Consider the following 22,002-nt stretch of genomic DNA (forward strand, 5'->3'; position numbering starts at 1 on the left):
CTCAAGTACAAGATCTGAGTACTTCTACTTTTACTCAAGTACAAGATCTGAGTACTTCTACTTTACTCAAGTACAAGACCTGAGTACTTCTACTTTACTCAAGTACAAGATCTGAGTACTTCTACTTTTACTCAAGTACAAGATCTGAGTACTTCTACTTTACTCAAGTACAAGACCTGAGTACTTCTACTTTACTCAACTACAAGACCTGAGTACTTCTACTTTACTCAAGTACAAGACCTGAGTACTTCTACTTTACTCAAGAACAAGATCTGAGTACTTCTACTTTACTCAAGTACAAGATCTGAGTACTTCTACTTTACTCAAGTACAAGATCTGAGTACTTCTACTTTTACTCAAGTACAAGATCTGAGTACTTCTACTTTACTCAAGTACAAGACCTGAGTACTTCTACTTTACTCAAGTACAAGATCTGAGTACTTCTACTTTTACTCAAGTACAATATCTGAGTACTTCTACTTTACTCAAGTACAAGATCTGAGTACTTCTACTTTTACTCAAGATCTGAGTACTTCTACTTTACTCAAGATCTGAGTACTTCTACTTTTACTCAAGTACAAGCTCTGAGTACTTCTACTTTACTCAAGATCTGAGTACTTCTACTTTTACTCAAGATCTGAGTACTTCTACTTTTACTCAAGTACAAGACCTGAGTACTCCTCCCACCTCCGCTCCTGTATGAATGAGAGGAGCACTCATAAAGGCTGCAGGCCGTAGCGTTGACACTGTGTTTCTTCACTTTTGCCCTCTTACTGTACATTTCAGTCTGCCTTAGACTAACTTGAGCTCTCACCGCACCAACGTGGTCTCATGTCACTTCAGTGGAGCGCTCTGCGTTGATCTGCGCTGCCTGAAGTTAGCGAGCAGAGAGCGTTAACTTCCTGCGTAGTAATCACTGATCTGTGAAAGAAAAGGTTGGAGGGCCCGAGTGGATCCTGCTTGACCTCTCTGATTCATAACATACAAACACAGGTTTCTTCCCCAGAGGCCTGCAGTGGGCCTCACAGCTGACCGTACAGAAGCGGAGTCATGCATACAATGTGCTGCGTCACTAAAGAATCTCTCTCGGCCTCCCAGCTGTTTCTCCTCTCTTTAATCTTGCGGTTACGTCGCCTAAAAATATCCCCCCCCCCTCCCTCTCTCTCTCTCTCCGTCTTCCCTCAGAACCCTGCCCTCCATACACAACAAGTTCTTATCTTCAGGGAACCATGACTGCATTAGGGTGTTACTGCTGAAGAATTAAGAGTCAAAATTGGGTGTTTCCCTCCACCACAAGTACAGAGTTTGTGGATCAAGATCTGTCTGTTGTTAGCTGAGGAAACCCAGCAGCTGCAGAGGTTCCAGTTCACATTAACCTGCCTTTTTTCTGGGAGTAATTCAAGGGATCATTAGAAGACTGCTTATAAGTGAGGGGTAAGTAGTGATACCAGTCTGAATAATGCTCTTTTTTGTGGAATTACAGACAAAACTTTCAAGCAATGTAAATCTAAATGCAGCTTGTCATGTTCCGCTGTAGCTGTGGCAGGAAATCGAGGGAAAGTTGTGATTGAGTTGATCAAACAGAACAACTGTGGTCGTACTGAAGTGCAAAGCAGAGGATTTAAACCTCCTAACTTCTGAGGTGTGGTGTGAGGAGTTCAGTGGTGTCATGAAGTCTTACACTGGAAAAAAATGCTGCTTCAAAAACAAGTAAATATTCGAACAAATCCGCCACGAGAACGAGTGAAAAGGAGCTTGGTAAGATTTTTTGAAATAATATAATAATAATAATATATTTTATTTACAAAAGGCGCCCATCAACGCTCTCAAGGTGGGATATTTAGACAAATCAGAGCTTGCAATTTGCTGGGAACACTTATTTTGAACTATATTTTAGCAGAATCGGGACATGTTGTGATACAAAATCAGCCAGAAATGCTCAAAAGTTTCAGTTTTTCTGAAGTTATTTGGTGATTTTCCAATAAAAATGTAAAAAAACACAGTTTCATCTGATGCATTGTCTAAAAACAAGACTCTTTATCTCCCTGCATTGTTACATCTTAAGTGATTAGGTCTCATATCAAGTGTAAAGACAAATTCTGACCAGATATGAGACAGGTATACTTGGCAAGATTGGAGTAAAAGTCATTCGAACAGCTTCTAGGATTTCTATGGAAGCCCATTTTCGCCAATCAGATTTTTTAAAATCCTAGTAAAATGTTGACTTTTCCTCAAAATAATGATTTAGTATTTGCAATATGATGAGAACGTTTTCTGAAACTAATGAATGACAAAAAGAAAGTGTCATACATTGAGTTGCAAGAATAGACATTTGATTTATTCGACGTTGTTCTAAAGTCCCTAAATCTATCAATTCATTAATAATTCATCTTGATTTCAACAAAATCTGCTCTATTTTTATTCTACTCTGTTTCCTCTTGCAATGTTTTTTATTTAATGGATGTTTAGTGGAGCTTGGGACTTCAGATTTGTATTGCCATTTCTACACGGTAGCTACTGTGCACATTTGAATGGATCCGTTTCTCAAAATATGTCGTGTTGGGTTCTGGAATTTGAGGGGATTGGGTCTAGAAAACCATTGCATTTTGCTGGGTAGAGTGGGAACCCGGCATGATAATGAGGAACGTTTCTTTTAACTAAGTATCTTATAATGAATTAGCGTCTTAAATAATGATAGTTCCTCCCAAAAAGTTTGGAAGTGTGTGTTTGCTGCATTTGGTCCGTCAACAACCTCAAAGGCCTAAGTTGACGACAGATTTGTGATGGGTGACCGATGGCCATGGGTAAATATACGGATGCTAAACTAGCCGGGGTGCATCTCCATCCACCGTCTGCATTCCCAATTCCTGGGAGGTTAAAGATGCGGAGCGTGTGGACGAATAATGGCTCAAGTAATAAGCCAAATAGCAAAGTCAAATTTGAATTTCTCTTTGCAAACGAGTCAATAAATACATGTATGTCTGAGAAAATATGAATTTCAGTTATATTAGATTTACTTTTACCTCCAAAAACAATGAAAGTATGACAGTGGTAAAGACTGTTAAATAATGAAGGCTCTTGTCTTGTAAAGGCTGTAAAAGCTGAGGGCTGGGATCCCTTTGTTTGCCCTGCTTTCCAGCTGCTTCATGTTACAGATTGACTGGTCTGTCCCACCCTCCTATCTCGTCACGTGCCAAGCTGAGCTGCTCTCCAAACAACGTCAATAGCTTCAGTGTTCAGGGTGGGGTCCCTTTATTATGACTCTGATTTACTCACATAAGCAAGTTGTTTTGTATGTACGTTGCATTTGATTAACAGAGTAGGTCTATCCTATTGGAGGGGATATTTAAAGTCCTGGCTCCAGTGTGGAAAACAATATGGTGAAAGGAAACTGGTGTGATGACAGAAAAGGACATTTTTAGACAGGATTTTTTTTGGCATCATATTGCTGCAGGGCTCGCTTTTTGGAAACAAGTAACACGTAACACTCTTTATCCATGTACTCCTGTGCTGCATCGTGCACACAAACAGCGTGCAACACATTTCTGCTTTCTCCAAACATACACAACGCCTCGGGGCAAGTTCATTGCTAGCGGCAGAGACAACCCATTTCTACTGCAGTGTGATACCAATATAACGATGCCTTTCTGAAGCCTTAATGTGAGGCAGTTTGTCCCTTCTTTACTTGGAGCTATTTCAAAGGAATGTCTTTTTTTGTTGATTTTTGCAACTCATGTAGACCAAAGTGGTTGTGTTGCCGTGTAAGGAATACTCAGTATCCTGTTAGCATCATTGCTAAGTGAACTAAATACTATTTAATACTATTTTTCAAATAAGACTAAGCTGTTTGCAGGTTGCTTAGTCATTCAAAACACTATCTGTTACATGGTGCATGTTGGCTGTCATGCTTACCACAACCAAACATTTTTGTGGTGCTAGCTTTGCTCGGCAAATGCAGCTACGTTAGCTACAAAACTAGCATATCCACAGCAGCTACCGTCTGTTTTTTACCTCACACCAAGAGTATTACCCAGAGAGAGGAGAGTAGGATCAATCAAGAGTTTGGGGTTTCAAAAGAAAAGGCCATGTCAGGTTTCAGGTTGTCACTCCTACATGTACTCACGCCATAACCAGCCATGAGTGACAGATTGAGTGTTAGCTCCAGGATCAGGGTGTTCACAGAGCTGCGACACCTTTTCACTGTCACTTTCACTCGGACAAAAGCAGCCTGCTGGCATTACTCATCCTCTGCGAGACCCAAAAGAGCATCACCACAGGCCTTGTTTGGGCTGCAGAGGAGCCAAAATGCCAGAGGGTCGCTGCCAGGGGGCTAGCTGTGTGTCTTCTTCATCCCCTGAATGGTCGCTTCTGGTCTGACAGTCAGAAGGCTTGGGGTGCAGCGTGTTTGTTTAGGTCATGTCTCGGTCTTCTATGGTGGACAGGGATTGTAAAATCTTAGCTAGCATCCATAACAAGCCTCAGCTGGTCTGTTTTCTCATGCTGAAGCAGAGCGTATGAACCTGGAGTGAGCGTGATATTCTATATCCAAAGCATTTAGAGGACAGTGTCTTCCAAATTCTTCCCAAAACACACTTTAGAATGGATAAAACTGTATGTTTATTTGCTAAAGTGTAAGCTGAAATCATTAGCATGTTTGGCTAACTAGCGTTAAGCTATCAGGCTAACCTCAGCGGCTCTTTCAATATATTGTATTTGGGGTAAGGCAGCTCAAAGCCAACATTATCCACATCCTAAAAGCCTTCTTTGGTATAGTTGAAACTAGAAAGAAACATTTAGAATTAATAAGTAAGTAAGCAAATGGGGATGAGGGTGCTTACCTTTTGAAATGGACCTGTTAGCTTTAGTCTGTTAACATGCTAGCTTGTTTACCTCGGACTGGAGTAAAGACAGATAGCTTTAAAGATGTTGATGGTTAACCTGACCCTGATATTATATGAAATTATTTATAGTACAGTATGTGTAGCCTGTGTGTGAACTGAAGACACACGCTGAGGAAAGAGCCTCACAGAGTTAATGATTACTGCTGAGATAAAATCCTGAAACATTGACTTTTCTCACTGACCTTTAGTTTGGACCTTTTCTTGCTGTTTCTTTTGTCTCACAGGAAGTAATCGAGGGAGCAGTGGCTCAGTGAAACACCCCTCCACCGTTCCAACACTACTGAGGAAGCAGACGAGAGCGTAAGCCACATCTTCAATTCAATCACAATCTTTCAGTATTGATATACAGACATTCGTGATGAGGAGGACTGGAGCACTTGTGGTTTTAAGGCTATTGATTCTGCCCTCTGCTGGCACATAGATACTGTATGCACGTCTGAAGGTATTATGTAGCAGGCAGGACAGTGTTTCCGTCACAGTTACCATTCTATATTGACCGTGACGAGATAAAATAGGAGGCAGCCATGTGACAGCTAACGTGATGGATTATACCCAAGGACACACACACACACACACACACACACACACACACTACTCCCAATGCCTCTTTTCTCTTGCTCCACTGCTCTGAATCAAGTATTTTATGAGCTGTAATGTGGATTTTTTTTTGTGTCAGGGAGAAAAGCAGGAGTCAAAAGACGCCTGAGGAAGAGGCAGCTGATCCCACAAAAGAGAGGAAGTCTTCCAAGAAATAAAGAAGGAATCTGTGAACTGTACAGCCACAACACACAGCCACTATCAGGTGACATACAGGAGGCAGATGTTCCTTAGACCCAGGTTTATCTTCCAAAATGACAGATGAAAACGAGGCGATGTACAGTACATGTTTAGTCCTATTTCTTATACTTCCCTTAGTGCACTGTCATGTTGTTACATGAAGACAAAAGGGGGAGTTAGGGTGTTGTAGTTGGCTCAAGATATGGATATGCGTCCTGTTTGAAGACAGAGCTTTCCAGTCATGTTTATTTAGGCTGTAACAATGATACAAACAAAGGAAATGATATTCATAAAACAAAACAATGGAAATGGAATTAACATTAAGTAAATACACATTTACAGATAAAGACAGTCTTACAATCAAAGTATATCAACAACCAATTTACGCCAATTAATATACTGTAGAGACATTCCAGGCAGATATATATGTGCATTTTACCAAATAATCAAGCTGCTTCTAGTACACACTAACGCAGTTATGCACAGAAACAGAGGTAGTGCATGACGGAAGAAACGAGAGGAAAAAAACGTCACCTTAGCATCGACCATAACCAATAAAAGTAAAAGTACACATCATGTCTTTGGCTCGCTTGACACGGCAGCTACGATGATGTGACAAAATAAATTACTAGCGTCCTAGAAAACAACATTTATAAATCACAAATGCCCTGTGAACACTTGCACAGTTTGCACAGTTTGCACATCGTTGCGTTTTCTGAGCCGTACACAGCTGATGCTTTTCGCTAGCTAGCTAGTTAGCCACATTTTTTGTTTGCAGTCCTAAAATCATTACAAACTGATTAATAAAACCCAGTGAAATGCACAGTGGCTTCTTTTCCACACCAGTATGCAGTACATGTATTCAATATTCGGAAAAAACGCATGTGTAACTTCTATTTGCATAGTGCTGTTTTCCCGCCAATTTCGCTATGTAGCCAAGATGGCCGCTTTTACCCTTGTTGACCGTAAGAGTTTATTATCCAGTTAGTCAGTGCATTTTCCCATCATTTGATGAATGTATGCACTCAAAATAACAAGTGTAATGTACCCAAGCATGCACATTGATTCGTAACAGAACACAGCATTTATATATTTAAAATCGGAGACACTTTAAAGGCTAATATCTTCCCCAAAGGGTGAACCTCTTTAAATCTCTGCTACTGATCTGCTGAATATGAATAAAGGGGCAAATTTATCCCTCAGGTCAAAAGATGTAAATGGTATTCAGTTTGGCCCGGCGCCACATCCCAGGCAGTCGGGTGGTAAATAAATAAATGCTACAGCGAAACAGAAGAATAATCCACCGGTCGGTACAGATGGGATGCGAGTGCTTGGAATTATGTTTCATGAATAAGAAATAGCAAACACGCCTAACACATTATGATTTATCGCCTGCATGAGTAAACACGGAAATGTTACCCTGAATTTGCTGAATAATGAAACAGATGTCTTCTTTGTTTTCAAGGAGTCTTCACGAAAAACATTCCAATGAAATATTCAAAGCCTTCGTCGACATAAGCACAACAACAAATTGCAATTCAAATCTTAATTAATACACACTGCAAGTGTCATACTGGTGAGATGAAGGACGAGATACAACAGATTTTCAATGCTAAATGAAATGTACAGTGGAATCAAATGGGTCTAAAGACAGATGTGTGCTACAGATGTTTTAATATCATTTCAGCGTGAGTTCAGAACATACTGTAGCACGTGTTTTTATTCACAGTATTCAGGTTTATAATATACTGTTTATAATTGACTACAATAAACATGTATTGATTCTTTGAACTACTGTTAATATTGTTCATATTTGATATACTTTTTTATATCTGTCTTATTTATATTAAGGGACTCACCTTCAATGCTTGGATTGTTGGTTGTTCTACTCTATTATTTTCCCTACTTGTTTGTTTTATTTGTTTCCCGTCTGTCCTCACAACATGGAGAGCGGCCTTGGGTCCTTTGAAAGGCGCTATATAAATTGGATCTATTATTATTATTATTGTTGAAACCTTAAAGTGTAAACTTTTTTTGACCTTAAATCGTTCCGTTATTGCAGCGCAGATGTGTACCATGAATCACATGCCAGTGAAAGGGGGATAAATCAGCACAATCTACATCTTCTGCTCTGACTCCAGACCAATATCTCTTTGTGTCACAGTTTGGTTATAATGCAGACCCAAACGCAGTACAAACAGTCTGTGATAAACACAACATTATGCAGGGCAGGAGGTGAAGCCAAAGAAAAGTAGCAAACAAAACTGAAATCGAACCGGGAAGAGTTAGGACTCACGGGAGGTCAAGACTGGACGATGTACAGGACCAATGACGACAACCCAATGAGGAACACAAGGGGAAGCGAGACTAAGTACACCTGGAGGGAAATCACAAGACCAGACACAGCTGGGGAGGGGAGGGGAAACACAGGGGCAGCAGGTGAACACAATCAGACAGAGACAGGAAGCAGAAACAGACATGAGACAGGCGGTGAAGACCTTTCAAAATAAAACAGGAAACCGACCAACTGTGACAATTCAAAATGACACATTGGGGATCTCAAAAATACAAGTGAATATGTAACACTTGTGATTCCTTATGTTGCTTTACTGCTTCTCTTACACTTCTGGTTATCTTCTCACTGCCCGTCATTGTCCCAGTACTCCCAGTGCATGGAATCTAACCTATCTACTGTATGTTCCTCTCTACTGTACAGCCCAGATTTAGCTCTAACAAAAGGCACTCAGCAGAGGGGTCTGCGCGCGTCTCGATGTGACGGCTTTAAGCTCGCTCCAACACTTCTCTGACAACGACTGTGAAATATGTATGGCAGGGTTACTCGTCGGGGAGGGGGGGGGGCATGTGTTCAAAGTTGCAGACTCAGTGTCTGATGGAAGTGTGGGACCGCAGAGAGCACTTAAATGTGTCTCCTCACTTTTTGCCCGCAGGCACTGAGGAGGACGCGCAAGGTAAGGAACAGCCGTTAGCTTAGCATCAGCTCCCATCCCCTCTTTGTCACTGTCATGACTACGGTCGCCCAGAGTCTATTCTCTCCCTCTGACGGGACGATAATTCGCCATAACTAAGTCTTTGCATGAAGAATGGTAATATAAATCGGGGTGACAGAATGGAGCCGCCGCTGAGAAACAAGCTTACCCTCGATCCGCTCACATGTGACTCGCGGTGCATTAACGCCACGAGGGCAGAAGTTTAGCCCAACCCTGCAGACGGTCTCCACCTGGTGCACAGAGTTTAACAGCAGTAACCACTGTGTGTGTGTGTGTGTGTGTGTGTGTGTGTGTGTGTGTGTGTGTGTGTGTGTGTGTGTGTGTGTGTGTATATATATATTTGCAGGTTCATATTTATATCATTTATATTTAATAAAAAACATTTTACTTTTTATTCTAAAGGTTTTATTGCACATTTTTAAATAAACTTCCTATGTTCATACAAACAATGTTTAAACTTTGATCTTTTATTGGACATTTGTACTTTATTTAAATTAGATTTATTTATTCCTCTTTCTATTTATCTTCTATTTTACATTATTTCATTGTAAAATGGAATAACTGTAACGAAAACCAGTGCACTATTTAATTCTTTGCCCCCCCCAAACCTCACAAAACTATTTATACGGTTGCTAGGAAAAGGACAATTTGCATTCTTGCTAAAAATCCTTTTAGCACATTGAAATCTCCAGGACGCCGGCTCTGTTCAACACACCGGATGATTCACTAATACACCATGAAACTTCCCCACTTGATTCCTTACCATGAGAAATGATTTTCTTCACACAAAGGATATCTTGATTACAAAAACAATATTGGATTTAAATTATATTCATTGTTAACTAAGTTTCAATGAGCTAAATGCTCACCTGAACAACACACCCTACTTTTTCTGTTTCAGTGAGTGAAGAGGCTGAGGATCACTTCTCCACAAAAATGGCACAACGGACGTTTCCTGAAAGTGGGCAAGACGGACGTTCAGGTGAGAAACGGAAATAAAGATTATTATAATTCATTGTAAATGTGGATTTTCAGTATTTAGGATTGTGTAATTACTGTTTGCAGTGAAGATACCGATGAATATATCCAGTATTTTCGGCTTAAAAAGTCCTGTGACACTTCAGAATCAGAATCAAAATGCTTAATTTGTTTTTAAAGAAGATACTTATTAAACATAATATAAGTATCAATGTGCAATAAGTTTCAAATGAATTTAATCAAAACAACTCATAATCAAACTTGTATTTACAAAGTTTAAAAAGGTCTTTAAAACTACAGCTCGTTTGTTTGTGTGACGAAGCGGTGCTGAAAAAACCCCCCAATGTTTTACCATGAATCATTTCTAACTAGATAAACAGAAGTTTAGACTAGAAATATTATTGGTATTCATCTCTCTGCTCCTCTGCAATGATGACCTCTTTATTAAAAGTCGCTCTGCCCCGAGGGTACGACTTAACAAGGAGCAGAGATTTAGCTCACTTTGTTATTTCTGTTTGTTCATTTGTTATGCCGCTGCAGGGCTGTGTGGAGTCCAGAGCTCGCTGTGTTTCTACAATGATGTCCATATATGTCTATTGTGCTGGATAGTATAAGTTAGAGGGGATTCCAACAGAAAGATAAAAACCTTTAAAAGAAATCAAATAAATGAATATCACAGATGTAAGACCCCCTTTTCTTGATAAGGCCCCCTCCATACTACAGTATTTGCCTTATAACATTTTTTGTTTATATTTTAAAAATAAGTAATTATTTTATTTGTATTATTATTTATTCTATTTATTTTTATTGTTATTTATTCTATTTATTTTTATTTGTATTGTTATTTATTCTATTTATTTTTATTGTTATTATTATTTATTCTATTTATTTTTATTTTTATTGTTATTTATTCTATTTATTTTTATTGTTATTTATTCTATTTATTTGTATTGTTATTTATTCTATTTATTTGTATTATTATTTATTCTATTGTTATTTATTCTATTTATTTGTATTATTATTTATTCTATTGTTATTTATTCTATTTATTATTATTTGCATTATTTTATATTTATCATGTTTTTTTTAACCTCAATTTTCCTATGTTTATTTAAATATTTGTATTTGATTCTATTATAAAATAGGGAAACACAAACCCTAATTTCACCTTAAATAAGTCATTCTGATTCAGATTTATATCTTCATTATTAAACATATATATTTTTATAATTCCACTTCCATCTCTTGTGTTTGCAGTCCTGGGGATGTTGTCAGTGCAGGTCGAGAGAGACCCAAAGACAGGGGCCACCGTCGTCCGCTCCGTGGCCCCCCTGTCCTCCCCATCCGGAGCCACTACCACCGTGTTCGACGACGGGAGGAAGAGCATCCACGCTGTCGGCGGATCCGGAAGTCAGCCCTCGTCCGAAGAGCTCGGGCAGATCTTGAGTGTCGTGGACGGAGTCGGGATGAGAGTGCTGCTGGACGAAGTCACGGTCACACCGGACGAGGTAAAGACGGAGAGTGAAGACGCCGTCAAAGCACCGAAGGGAAAACTGTTGTCTGTTTTTAGCCGTCAAAACGAGGACGAAACGCTGCTGGACGCCTCGAGAAGCTACGAATCTGATCTGAAGACACAGGAATGTTCTGGAAGCAAAAGGCTGGTGCAAGACATCCCCGGTGAGGTCAATAACGTGGAGGATCTAAGTCTTGAGGAAGGCCCGGTTACTCTGGTGTTTATGGGATACTCTGACCAAGGCCAAGAGGACGACGAAGGTCCGATCACCGTGGAGAGAGTGATGATCACCGAGGAGGGGGAGGAAACCGTCATAGGACCCCAAACACCCCCAAAAGAGTCCAAAGAGTTTCAGGACATTCTCCTGGAAGGAAACGGAGCTAAAGTCCAAGGAGAGGAAGCCGACAAGGGGCTGCATAATTCATCTTCCCCCAGTGAAGCAGAAGGTGGAGGCACTCCCAAGCGTAAGAGCTGTCAGTGCTGCTCCGTCATGTGAGGGGGGGATGATTGAAGAGAGAGACTCACCTCATCAGCCTTAATCGTATCATTTGTCATAATCGTGACTTCCATTACACTCTACATGCTGCCTAAATGACTGATATGAGAGAGTCGACCACCACCTGGTGTAGTCTGACGATGGTGTTCGGCTCCCATCACTTTACTTCACTTTGCCAAAGACATCCATCATGTTGTAGCAGCAGCTCTGAGGGACTTTTGAAATCCACTTCCTCCCTCTGGTGGACAGATCAGAGAACTACAACAGGACGTTTTCTCATTTGAAATATCTCGGGGACTTTTTCGTGCCTTATTTTCAGACAAAATATAACATATTTGCTCTAGAAATGGAAAAATCCAAAGCAGAAGAAATGTATTTTGCTTTAAACATGGTGTGGATGTTAATGGATGTTAATGGATGTTAATTTGCAAATGAGAAACATTGGTGAAACACTCTGAATCTTTTTCAACTGTACCTTCCTCTCACCCACTACTCAGGGCTACAGTTTCCTCGTAGGACACAAACCAGGAGGGAATTACATAATCAATTAACTCTGTTGTGGATGTAGTTTTGTGTCAAAATCCTATAATATGTCATCATTTCTGGAGGAAATACTACTTTTCTTTAAGAAATAGAACTTCCACAAAGTAAAACCTTTCCACAGAAGGTACTGCACATTTAAATTAGACCATTTTAGACTTCAAAGGTTATCATAATGATCGGATTTGTTATTTCTCCTGCAGAATACAATGATTTGCGTTGGAGGAAAGGTTTTGAAATGTCCTTTATGCAATGGTATAGTTAGATCAAATTTGCCAAATGTAAGAAGATGTTTTTTAAAGATGTTGTGGCGTGGTCATGTCACGGATGGAAAGCAGCGTACAAAGGACCCAAATGCAGAAGACCATTCCTGGAAATCAAAGTCCTTTATTGGCGGAGCTGGGCCAGGCGTAAAACCAGGAAAACCATTAACTCTCTTCCTGAAAACGACATCAAGACTCTGACACCGAATGACAGAAAAAAGTGAACTTAAATGCACAGGTGACACAGGTGGGGAGGGACGAGAATCACAGGATCACCAGGTGAACACAAACAAACAGGAGGGAAACCGAGACAGGAAGTGACAGCAGACATAACACGGGGAACGCTTTTCAAAATAAAACGTGAAAGCACAGACAGATCGTGACAGGTCGGACCTTTACTGATCGCTGGGGGGGTTTCATGCCCATTTTACATCTTAAGTCCAACTTTAGTTACTTTATCAAGGATCAGTTACTCAGGTACTTTACTTAAGTACACATTTAAGGTACTACACTTGAGTTTTTCAATTGTATGCATGCTTTTAACACTTCCACTCCGTCACCTATCATAGGTAAATATGCTTCCTAATGCATTTTGAAAGTGTGCACAGCAGCCGTTATCCTATCTCTGCCCAGATATTGGATAATGAAATCATGTAACTGCATGTACAATGCCACTAAAGTATTTAATAATCTATAAAAACCTTCATTGCAACAGCGTAGAAAATGCTCCTTGAAAGGATGATGGAATAAACAGGTTAAGCTTATTAAGGCGCATCAATATGTTCTGTTTGTACAGTGTAGTAATCCGGTGTGCAGCGTGGCTGGCATTAAGCTGCTCGATACAGGTGTAAATATAGAGTCACAGATTCAAATCTGCAGCTCAGAGAAGGGGATGACACCGGGATAATATTTATATTGAGGAGGACACATCTTGAAAATGAAACTGCATGGCGTCCACTTGAGGAGGAATATGTGTTTCATGCTCACGGATAACAGGAAGTAACGCCGATGAGTTGAGGTCGATTATACATAAAGCTTAATTGTAAACACTGGTGAGAAGATCAGAGTCTCTGTACACGGTGTGCGTGCCAATACAGACTGAGAAAAGCCGATTACTCTTTCCTTTTGTCAGCAGAATTGGCTGTGCTCGGTCACAATGGGGGGGGGAAACAAGTCCCCACAACTACACAGAGGCTTTATGCAATGCTGGAAACAAAATATTGTGATCACTTCAGGCAGAACAATTAGGAATCTGGACGCCTAAACAATAAAGTCAGGAAGAAAATATGTACCGTTTTGATCCGTATGAAGGCGCTGCAGCAAGGGAAGACACATAGTTCAAGGGAGGCACAACTGACATGATAAGGGGCCTTAACATGCATCCTTAAGGCCTCATCGTGCTTCCTTATAGTCATTTGCAAAGCAGGGAATTGTTTAAGACCACCTTAACTTTCTTGCAGTTTCCTTTCCCATCTTTTTTGGTGCTTTGCTTCTTTGAAAGGGAATGAAATAGCACTATTTGTCCACGGTGAGTTGCATGAGGAACACAAACAGCATTACATATGGTCAGGAAGGGCAGCTGATTAATCAGGGTGGATGCAGACTCACAGTTCGAGGGTTAAATCAATTTCCCTCCGGTTTAGGGGCATAATTGGAACTGGGCCGATGTCTTCACACCACCTCCTCCATCCTTCATGGCACCTTATTTGCACCTGCAGATGGCAGCAGGGCTATTAAGGTAAATAATTCCAGTCTGACCCTTACAAATGGGCCATCTGACGCCACAGAGCCTAGAGATAATCCTAGTGGCTTAGACTGGCACCCTGCTGAGAGGCTGTTAACGGCAGCAGGCGGATGAAGTGATAGAAAGTGCAGTCAGGAGTTTCACGTCCCAAATACAAGACAAAACATATATGGAGGAGACATGTTATGATTCACACGGAAGAGACTATCAGGATAGCACAGGGGACGAAGAATCGAATGAAGAACAGGAGGATCATTCAACTTTGATTGAGGGCCAGGAAAAGTGGAGGGAAAATGACGAAGGAGAAGACGGCTCTCCTGAAGATGTGACTCATCTTGATGAGGAGGAAGATGATGGAATATCCCAGGACATTTGTGGTTTTGCTGAGACAGAATCCAAACTAAACACAGAAAATACAGAGGATGTGGAGACCCCAAAGCTGTCCAGTCTGAGTGATGATTATTTCGAGTCCTGCCGTAACAAGATGGACGCATCAATGGGCGATCAGCTACCAGATATCCAAACAGAGATGTTCAGTGATGATGAAGAGGAGGCTGACAACTATACCCTCAGAAAACACAGAGGTAGTGGTACCAGCCAGTTGCAAGGGTCCCGAGACTCGATCTCTGAAGACAGCAGGAAAATAGCGACTGAAATCCAACAAGGAGAGGAACTGCTTCAACGTCTGCAAATGCTGCAGCTGCGACAGGATGAATGTACACCGGAGAGTCCTCAGACCTCCAAGACTGTTGTCCACGAGACGGGAGGTGAGACGAAGGGTGAGCTTAGGGATGAATTAGATAATTTCAAAGCAGAAGAAGACGATCTGCCAGGTGGAGATGAGACAGAAGAGGAAAGATCTTACCTTGGAGAGGATCAGGAAGCAAAGAGGATGGAGAATGAAATAAATGAGAGTGAAGAGGTTGAACCAAAAGCAGGGATGTCTTCGCACACAACGCTTGCGGAGTCAGAGTATCAAGTGATTGCAGGAGACTCCGATGATGACCCAAGTGAAAGCGGGGCACTTGAAGACCAATCTCCACTCGACCCCATTGCATCTTCTACCCCCCGACTCTCAGTCGACGAGACCTTGTTGGAGACGCAGATCTTCGAGGAACCAAAGGGGAAGCAGAACATGCAGAGGTCTGGCGGCCTCTTCAATCTCACGGATAATCCAGATGTGCTCGAGTTTCCCTTTAAGACCGATATCTTGCTTGAGCCATTTGAGCCGACAAAGGACGAACCGGACCAGCGCAGCGACTGGCAGTTCTCCGAGCAGAAGATGAAGAAGGAGATAAGTCAGGATTTTCAGAGGGAGCTGGTCATGGTCAACCAGGGGAAGATCCCAGGGGGATACAGCAAGGAGGAAACCCGGCAGTTAAAGGAGACAAAACTGCTGTTTGAGGCTTTCCAACAGGACAACACAGTGGGTCCGAAAAGGCACCGGAAACCTCCTACATCACTGACGAAAGGTTACGTCTACCCTTCCGTAATGGAGCGCACACGTAGCATGAGGTTGTTCTCAATGAAAAGCTGCCCTGTGTCTAGATCAACTTCCCTCAAACTGTTCAAAGACACTGAGAAAAGTCCTGAAATCTTGAGATCACTGAGCTCCGCTGGTGGTACTCTAGACAAATCATGCTTAGGGTTCTGCAAAAACCAAAAACAAAAGGCCAGCTGGAACAGATCGATGGACTCCATAAACAAAGATGTCTGTCCGTCCGATGTCGGTGCGAGGAGTAAAACTCCGGATGTAAACACGAAACAAGAATCTCCTATCCTGAAACATAACCCTTTCTTCAAGTTGCGTCCAGCTCTCGCTCTGCAGCCAGAAGTAGAGAAGGAGATCCGGGAGGCCAAAGAAAGAGAGGAAGAACTGCGCAGACAGAGATGCACTTTGTACGGAGAAAACGGGCACGGAAATGAAGACGTTGAAAAGTCTCACATCGAACCAATACTTGCAACAGGTGAGTCTGCATGGTCTCTGTCATACGTACGGCACATGAGTATTCTGAGGTACTTATATTTGAATATTTATATTTTTGCTTCACCACTTTTCAGAGGGCAAGCATGACACCACCAAGTAGAATGAATAACATACTTCTCAAAGGGTTACTTTTACTTATTTATCAGAAATGAAAGTACTTTTGTTCCTTTCGATTCCCCTGTACTTTTATCGAAGTATTTTATAAATGCATTCCTACTTTTACCATCACTTTGTTGCTTATTTTACTTTAGTTTTCTTCCATCTCTAATGATAAGTATTCTGTGCGCGACTGTATGCAGCAAGGAGGTTAATTTGCACATTAATTAAACAACCTCCATTGTTGTGATACATTTCAGTGACAATCTGTTCATTTGGATAAACATTACTGACAAAGCCGGGAGAAAAATTAATGGAAAGTAATAAAAGATTCATGCATGATTTCCATCAGACTGCTAGGACATCACTATGTCTGATAAGAGTCATTTAGATCCTTATTCATTCCACATCCCGGCCTTCTGACACTCAGTCTGAGCGCTTTAATGAATGCCTCTCTACATTAGCATCACACGGTGTTATCTAAGCAGTCTTATCGACAACTTAGTGTCGACCCTGTCACAAGCGGTTAAGGGCGAATCACTCCTACAGCCGTCTGATCTGAGTCAGCAAATGGCAGCGGGCTGAGTGACAACATGAAGGCTGCACCCCAGCTTGAGCCCGGGGTAGATCTGGTTCCGTAATAGTGTTTTGTAAATACCAGTGAATTCAGAGGGTTGATAGGTCTTGTTGAAAGTGTGTACGGTTTGTGTGTCTTCATTTTTCTGATGTCTGATGTTGTTGTTGCCTCTATGCATAGCAGCAGAGCTCGGGGGCCTGAGAAAACAGAGCAGCCAGCCAGGGAGTGTGTCATTATGTAGCACCATGTTTGTATTTTCAGGGTAATGATGTGTGGGGTTGACTCAAGCTGACCAAGAGAGAGCTACGTGTGACAACATCCTAATATGTCTGGGTGTAAAACTGGGATAAACTGGAGGAAATGACTCGTTCTAAAGGTTGAATAAGCTGTAGTGTGTTACCCTAACCAGTCATGTCACAGAGCCGTTTGATAATGTGCTACCCAGACGCTGTGATAGCTTCACAGATGACAGTTTTGACACTTCAGTGAAGACATAACCTTCATAGGTTAAAATATACAGTGAATAATGTTTAATCTTGTCCCATCAAAACCCTTCTATCTGTCAAAACGGAATCTGTGTTAGCATGCTAAGAGTACAAACATACATGATTTAAACTGAGGCTGAACTTTGCTGTCTGCTATGCCCCACCAGTGATGCTGCTATTCCTGTCAAGCTCTCTTTCTACTTCCTGTTTTACAATAATAATGAAAAATGTTGAAACTAATGGTCCTAAAGATTTATACAGGGGTTGAGAGAAGAGTTTCTCAGGTTCTTTCGAGTCAACTTTCAGAAATGTTAGTTAGCAGTTAGCTAGTTAGCTTATTAAGCTAATGTTAGCTAAATAAGGCGGTTGCACACGTTTTACCCAGCAGATTTTTCATTGTTTGACTTGTTTACATATGTTATATCATGCTAAAATACTTGCTATCACGTGCCCGTAGTTATTATCAACAAATGCTAGACAGGTTTGATGCTAATGACAGCTTAAATGCTATGTAAACCCAGCATAAGATGAGACCGCTAGGCTACATCTTTCCAACATAAGCCTGTTTAGCTGCTTATCCTACTTTGACAAGCAAGCTGTCAGAGGTTGTTTTAGTTTACAAGGACTTAAGATGAGGACTCACCTTGTGTTTTGACAATGTAATCCATCTCAGAGGATGAGTATAGCTCAGTATTCTGGAGCGTAAACTTTCCCAAATCCAAAAGAGCAGCAAAACACAGTAAGCACCAGTAAGCTAGTTAGCCGGATATGCTAACGTTGCTGTACAGACACAAGAGGATTAACCTTGTTAAATGTATGAAATCCTCAATGGTTCAATGGAGTTATATCCTGTTCCTTTTCTACCTTTCTGTCCTGTAGTTGTCAGGAAACAGTCCAGGGGGAAACTGGAACGGGTTTGGCCGCCGCTGCCGTCCAAGAAATCTGAACAGGTGATGTGAAAAATGTGTAGTTTTCTTTCCTGTTTTCTTCATGGTTCTGTAAAATCTGCATGTGTTTAGGCAATACGAGAAAACATTGTGCCATGATGTAATGTTGTCACTTATTCAGGGTCAAACTACAGGATGGATTATCCTTAGAAAGCACTCTTAAGTAGGACTGCAAAAGGTGAAGTAACATCAGGATAGAAAGTCAGGTTTCATCTCATTTAAAACGTCTTATTCTGGATCATGTCAGTATTCCCAAATGAGTTCTGTTTTACAAATGCCTGGATTACTGTAAGTGGTTTCTGAAATTGATCTCAAGTTCAGAGGATCAAGACAAAGGGAGCTAATCTCCGACTCTAAATCCTGCTCTGTTTTATCTCCCAGCAGGAGGCGAAAGTTCAGAGACCAGGAGGTCAGAAAACTCTGTGGCAACGCTGGGAGGCCGGCACGATCAACGGGAAGCCGCCAAAGGAAAATAACTGACGTTGGTTATCCCGAGGTCTTCAACTCCACAAATAGAAATATCATTAATCTGCGATGCTAGAGCTGTATATGTGCAAGATTAACTCATTTAACCAAAACCCTAGAGGTAGTTCCAGCTTCAATGGTTTCTGTCTGTTCTGCTTTGAATCTGTGTAAAAAATACGACTTTAAACTCTATTAATCAGCATAGCTATCACTCTCCATTATGTTTGTGTTTATGTAAATAATGCATGTCTATTAACTGTCTGACATTTTAAAGGGATGACCAATCTCCATTTACAGCTGGCTAAAGACTTACGTTTCTTTTTCCACAAGATCTAAATGTACATTTCAACTGTATGTTGTTTTTCTTCTTTGGATTAATAATAAATTACAATGATAGATTTGGGTTCCAATTTGTACACCATTTGTTCAACATTTTGACTTTTATTTTCACAAATCAACAGACTTTTTAAAGGATTTTTGTCCAAGGTGAGGTCACTTAGGTTCTGTAAAAGCACGATCCTGCACACGACTGTTCTCCTATTCTCGTCCTCTATTTCGTGAGGTGGGGGAGACGGTCCCGCCCTCAGGACCGAGCCTACTGCAAGAGAACAGAACCAGATTACCAGCATGATTTTATTTAGTGACTCAAAATTCTGATCAGCTGTCTGGCCTCCGGCTGAGCCACTCCCACCAAACCCCCGCTGCCACAAACACTTTTATGCAATAGTGCACCTTCCACTTTTTCTTCCCCTCTCTCTGTTACTATTTCATTTCAAAACACAAGAAGTGGTGCAAGAATACGGCGGTTTCCCTTTCTGGCGGTTGATTAACGCACATTTCTTCTTGTGGGTGGGTGCAGATCGCCTCTCATAGGACAAAACACCCATGGGCAAACCCATCCCTACTACTCAGCCTGAACAAGCAGTTGTATAACGGCCTCTTCGGTTGTGGAAGGAGCTCTTTAAAGTCTGAAAATATAACCCACATGAATGAACCAACAGGGAGATTGGTGGATATATATAATCATTCAGTTTGTATGACCAACTATGGGTTGATTCTAAATACAAGTGGCAGTAAGAAAGAAGTCTGGTCACTCATAAATTGTGTCTAATTTAAGAAGTCAGTGGTAAATGAAGCCATCAGAAAAAAAGTCCAGGAAAACTTCAGTTGACCTGTGATCACATTTACTCGAGAGAGCTTGGTTTCTAATCTCTGCAGCTTAGCCTGTCGACAGTAAATACCATCTGTCAGGTCGACTCTGCCAACAGAGGAAAGGACTCTCACTCTGCCCTTCCTGGCTCGGGTATCCCAGTGTTAATTGGCCACAGTTCCCACCAACCCCCCCCCCGAGGCCTGGGCTTTTAGAGTAGAGCAAACCGTACATCCCCCGGTGTGTGATGATAGAGACACCAGCAGCAGGGGTGCAGGGAGGACGTACTAGCCTACTGGGCGACCTGGAAGATAACTTTGCAAGGGATCCCTGGACAAAAAGCGATGGAGATTAATCAGAATGTGTCAGTAACGGGGGTCATTAATGGCTGATGGGTCCCACTTTGATTGTGAGGTAGTGTGGTTGTCTTATAATAAGAAGGATGGGGGTTTCGATCCCAGTTCCAGTAGTCAGTCAGTGGGAAATAGCACCGTGTATGAATGGGTGAACGCTGACTTGTGCAGGATATGTAAAGTGCTTAAAGACGGGAAAGGTGCAGCCAAATAAATGCATATTTTTACACGCACTGCATCAATTGTGCACTGTTGCATTGGTGCTTTTACTTTATAAAGGACCTTAATACTACTTCAATCACTTTGGAAGTCTGGTATTTTTGGGGATGGGGTAAAAAAGGACGATCAGTAGTCACACAGAATGGGCTTGTATGCTATATTCAGGAAAAGCATCTTCTTGTAAAAGGCTTCGGTACTTGTATTTTTTGCCATAGTGATGCTTTTTTTTTTAATAAATGTGATTCTTTTTATCCATTTCCATAAAATCTTATTGAGATTTCCATTAAAACGGTTTATCCATCTAGTTTGGATGTGAAGATGTTGCATCTGTTACCACATGAGGGCAGTACAGCCTCAGAATTCAAGTGAGAAAATGTCAACACAACATAACGTTTATACAGGACTATGTGTATTAAAGGGTCTCTAAACCAGAGTATCGGTATAACAAACCCTTACAGATTAGAATTTTAAGATGAACAGGCTAAAGAATAAGTGACACATCTTTAACAGGACATTCAACCACAGATCCTTCGACCCATCCCTGCAGAATATCATCACGTTCTCCAGACTAATTAACTCAGATGTGTTGATCATTAGGGTTGCTAATGCAAGACTAAACAAGTGAGTTCACAGGAAGGGTAAACGTATGCTGAGAAAGTACAGCAGTTATGTAACCTTTGTAATTCATCCAGCGATGACTCACTGACTGACTTCACAGCCCCAGAGTCAGCAGCTCTGTACTCTCTTCCATGAATAAAGGAGGAGAGAGATGTTGCTAAAGAGTACACGTGCGTCACTTTCTGCAACAGCATGTGGGCGGTCATTTCTTCAGATGTTTGGCTAACACTCAGCCTGAGATATACCCAGCACATTAAGGGTGTGTGCTGTTCCTAAATGGAAACCATCTCCAGTGAAAACAGACACAAGTTGTGTTGTAAGCAAACTTAAAGACAGAAAAATGTGGGAAAGCTCAGCATTGAGAAAACAGGGGCTGACAAGAGCAAGTGCTTATAATTCAGAGATAGGGGAGCTTAATGAAGACAGTCAGTGCTGCTTATGCCTTGCTTATTTTTTCTACTTGGTTAGTTCACTTGGTTTGTCTAAGATTTAAGATTCAACACTTTGTTGTCCGATGCACTGTAGCTACAGTGTAGATATGGCATTAAACACTTAAGGCCCAGGCTCCTCCAGCAATGCATCATGCATATACATCATATAGGACATAACACAAATAAAACCAATACAAAGAGTGAAAGAAATAACAGAATAGAAATAGACGTACACGTACAGTAAAACAACTCATGCCCTAAAAAAAAGCTCTATGTTTTTTACCAGAACAAAAAGAAATATGAATATCAATAATAATAAATAAATAAAAACAAATATTTTACTTTTTATTTACTTACTTAGTTTTTCCAGACATGTACTCGTTATAAAATACAGTCTAAATAAACCTTACATTTTTTAACCGTGAAATATAATAAATAAATCATTCAAAAACAT

At 41.0% G+C, this 22,002-nt stretch overlaps 2 protein-coding genes across 8 annotated transcripts; both read left to right on the forward strand.

Annotated features, from left to right (window-relative positions):
- Window positions 1–1,200: 1,200 nt before the first annotated feature.
- On the forward strand, window positions 1,201–13,257 carry LOC134878359 (paralemmin-1-like). Of its 6 annotated transcripts, none has more exons than XM_063904353.1 (5): window positions 1,201–1,434; window positions 5,090–5,201; window positions 5,578–5,703; window positions 9,588–9,668; window positions 10,922–13,257. In XM_063904353.1, exons 4-5 carry the CDS (start codon window positions 9,623–9,625, stop codon window positions 11,671–11,673), a joined length of 798 nt encoding a protein of 265 aa, XP_063760423.1. In that variant the 5' UTR covers window positions 1,201–1,434; window positions 5,090–5,201; window positions 5,578–5,703; window positions 9,588–9,622; the 3' UTR covers window positions 11,674–13,257. The 6 variants fall into 6 exon arrangements, 5 of the variants coding, with proteins under 5 accessions (XP_063760423.1, XP_063760425.1, XP_063760421.1 ...); XM_063904351.1 differs by having other exon boundaries at window positions 1,207–1,434; window positions 5,126–5,201; XM_063904355.1 differs by lacking the exon at window positions 5,578–5,703.
- Window positions 13,258–14,201: 944 nt separating this feature from the next.
- Window positions 14,202–19,175, forward strand: LOC134877702 (uncharacterized). 2 transcript variants are annotated; one of them, XM_063903299.1, is made up of 3 exons: window positions 14,202–16,187; window positions 18,245–18,315; window positions 18,694–19,175. In XM_063903299.1, the coding sequence occupies exons 1-3, from the start codon at window positions 14,390–14,392 to the stop codon at window positions 18,790–18,792; spliced, it is 1,968 nt and encodes a 655-aa protein (XP_063759369.1). In that variant the 5' UTR covers window positions 14,202–14,389; the 3' UTR covers window positions 18,793–19,175. The 2 variants fall into 2 exon arrangements, with proteins under 2 accessions (XP_063759369.1, XP_063759370.1); XM_063903300.1 differs by having other exon boundaries at window positions 14,210–16,187; window positions 18,697–19,175.
- Window positions 19,176–22,002: the final 2,827 nt, after the last annotated feature.

Source organism: Eleginops maclovinus, chromosome 16 (genome assembly GCF_036324505.1).
Source record: "Eleginops maclovinus isolate JMC-PN-2008 ecotype Puerto Natales chromosome 16, JC_Emac_rtc_rv5, whole genome shotgun sequence".
Taxonomy (NCBI): domain Eukaryota; kingdom Metazoa; phylum Chordata; class Actinopteri; order Perciformes; family Eleginopidae; genus Eleginops; species Eleginops maclovinus.

Bases quoted from the DNA above. Each gene is read 5' to 3' on its own strand.
- LOC134878359 (XM_063904350.1), top strand. From the start codon at position 8,539: ATGTGTTCAAAGTTGCAGACTCAGTGTCTGATGGAAGTGTGGGACCGC. The intron at 8,648-9,587 runs GTAAGGAACAGC...TTTCTGTTTCAG, and splicing joins CACTGAGGAGGACGCGCAAG to TGAGTGAAGAGGCTGAGGAT. The intron at 9,669-10,921 runs GTGAGAAACGGA...TTGTGTTTGCAG, and splicing joins TGGGCAAGACGGACGTTCAG to TCCTGGGGATGTTGTCAGTG.
- LOC134877702 (XM_063903299.1), top strand. From the start codon at position 14,390: ATGGAGGAGACATGTTATGATTCACACGGAAGAGACTATCAGGATAGC. The intron at 16,188-18,244 runs GTGAGTCTGCAT...TCTGTCCTGTAG, and splicing joins CGAACCAATACTTGCAACAG to TTGTCAGGAAACAGTCCAGG. The intron at 18,316-18,693 runs GTGATGTGAAAA...TTTATCTCCCAG, and splicing joins CGTCCAAGAAATCTGAACAG to CAGGAGGCGAAAGTTCAGAG.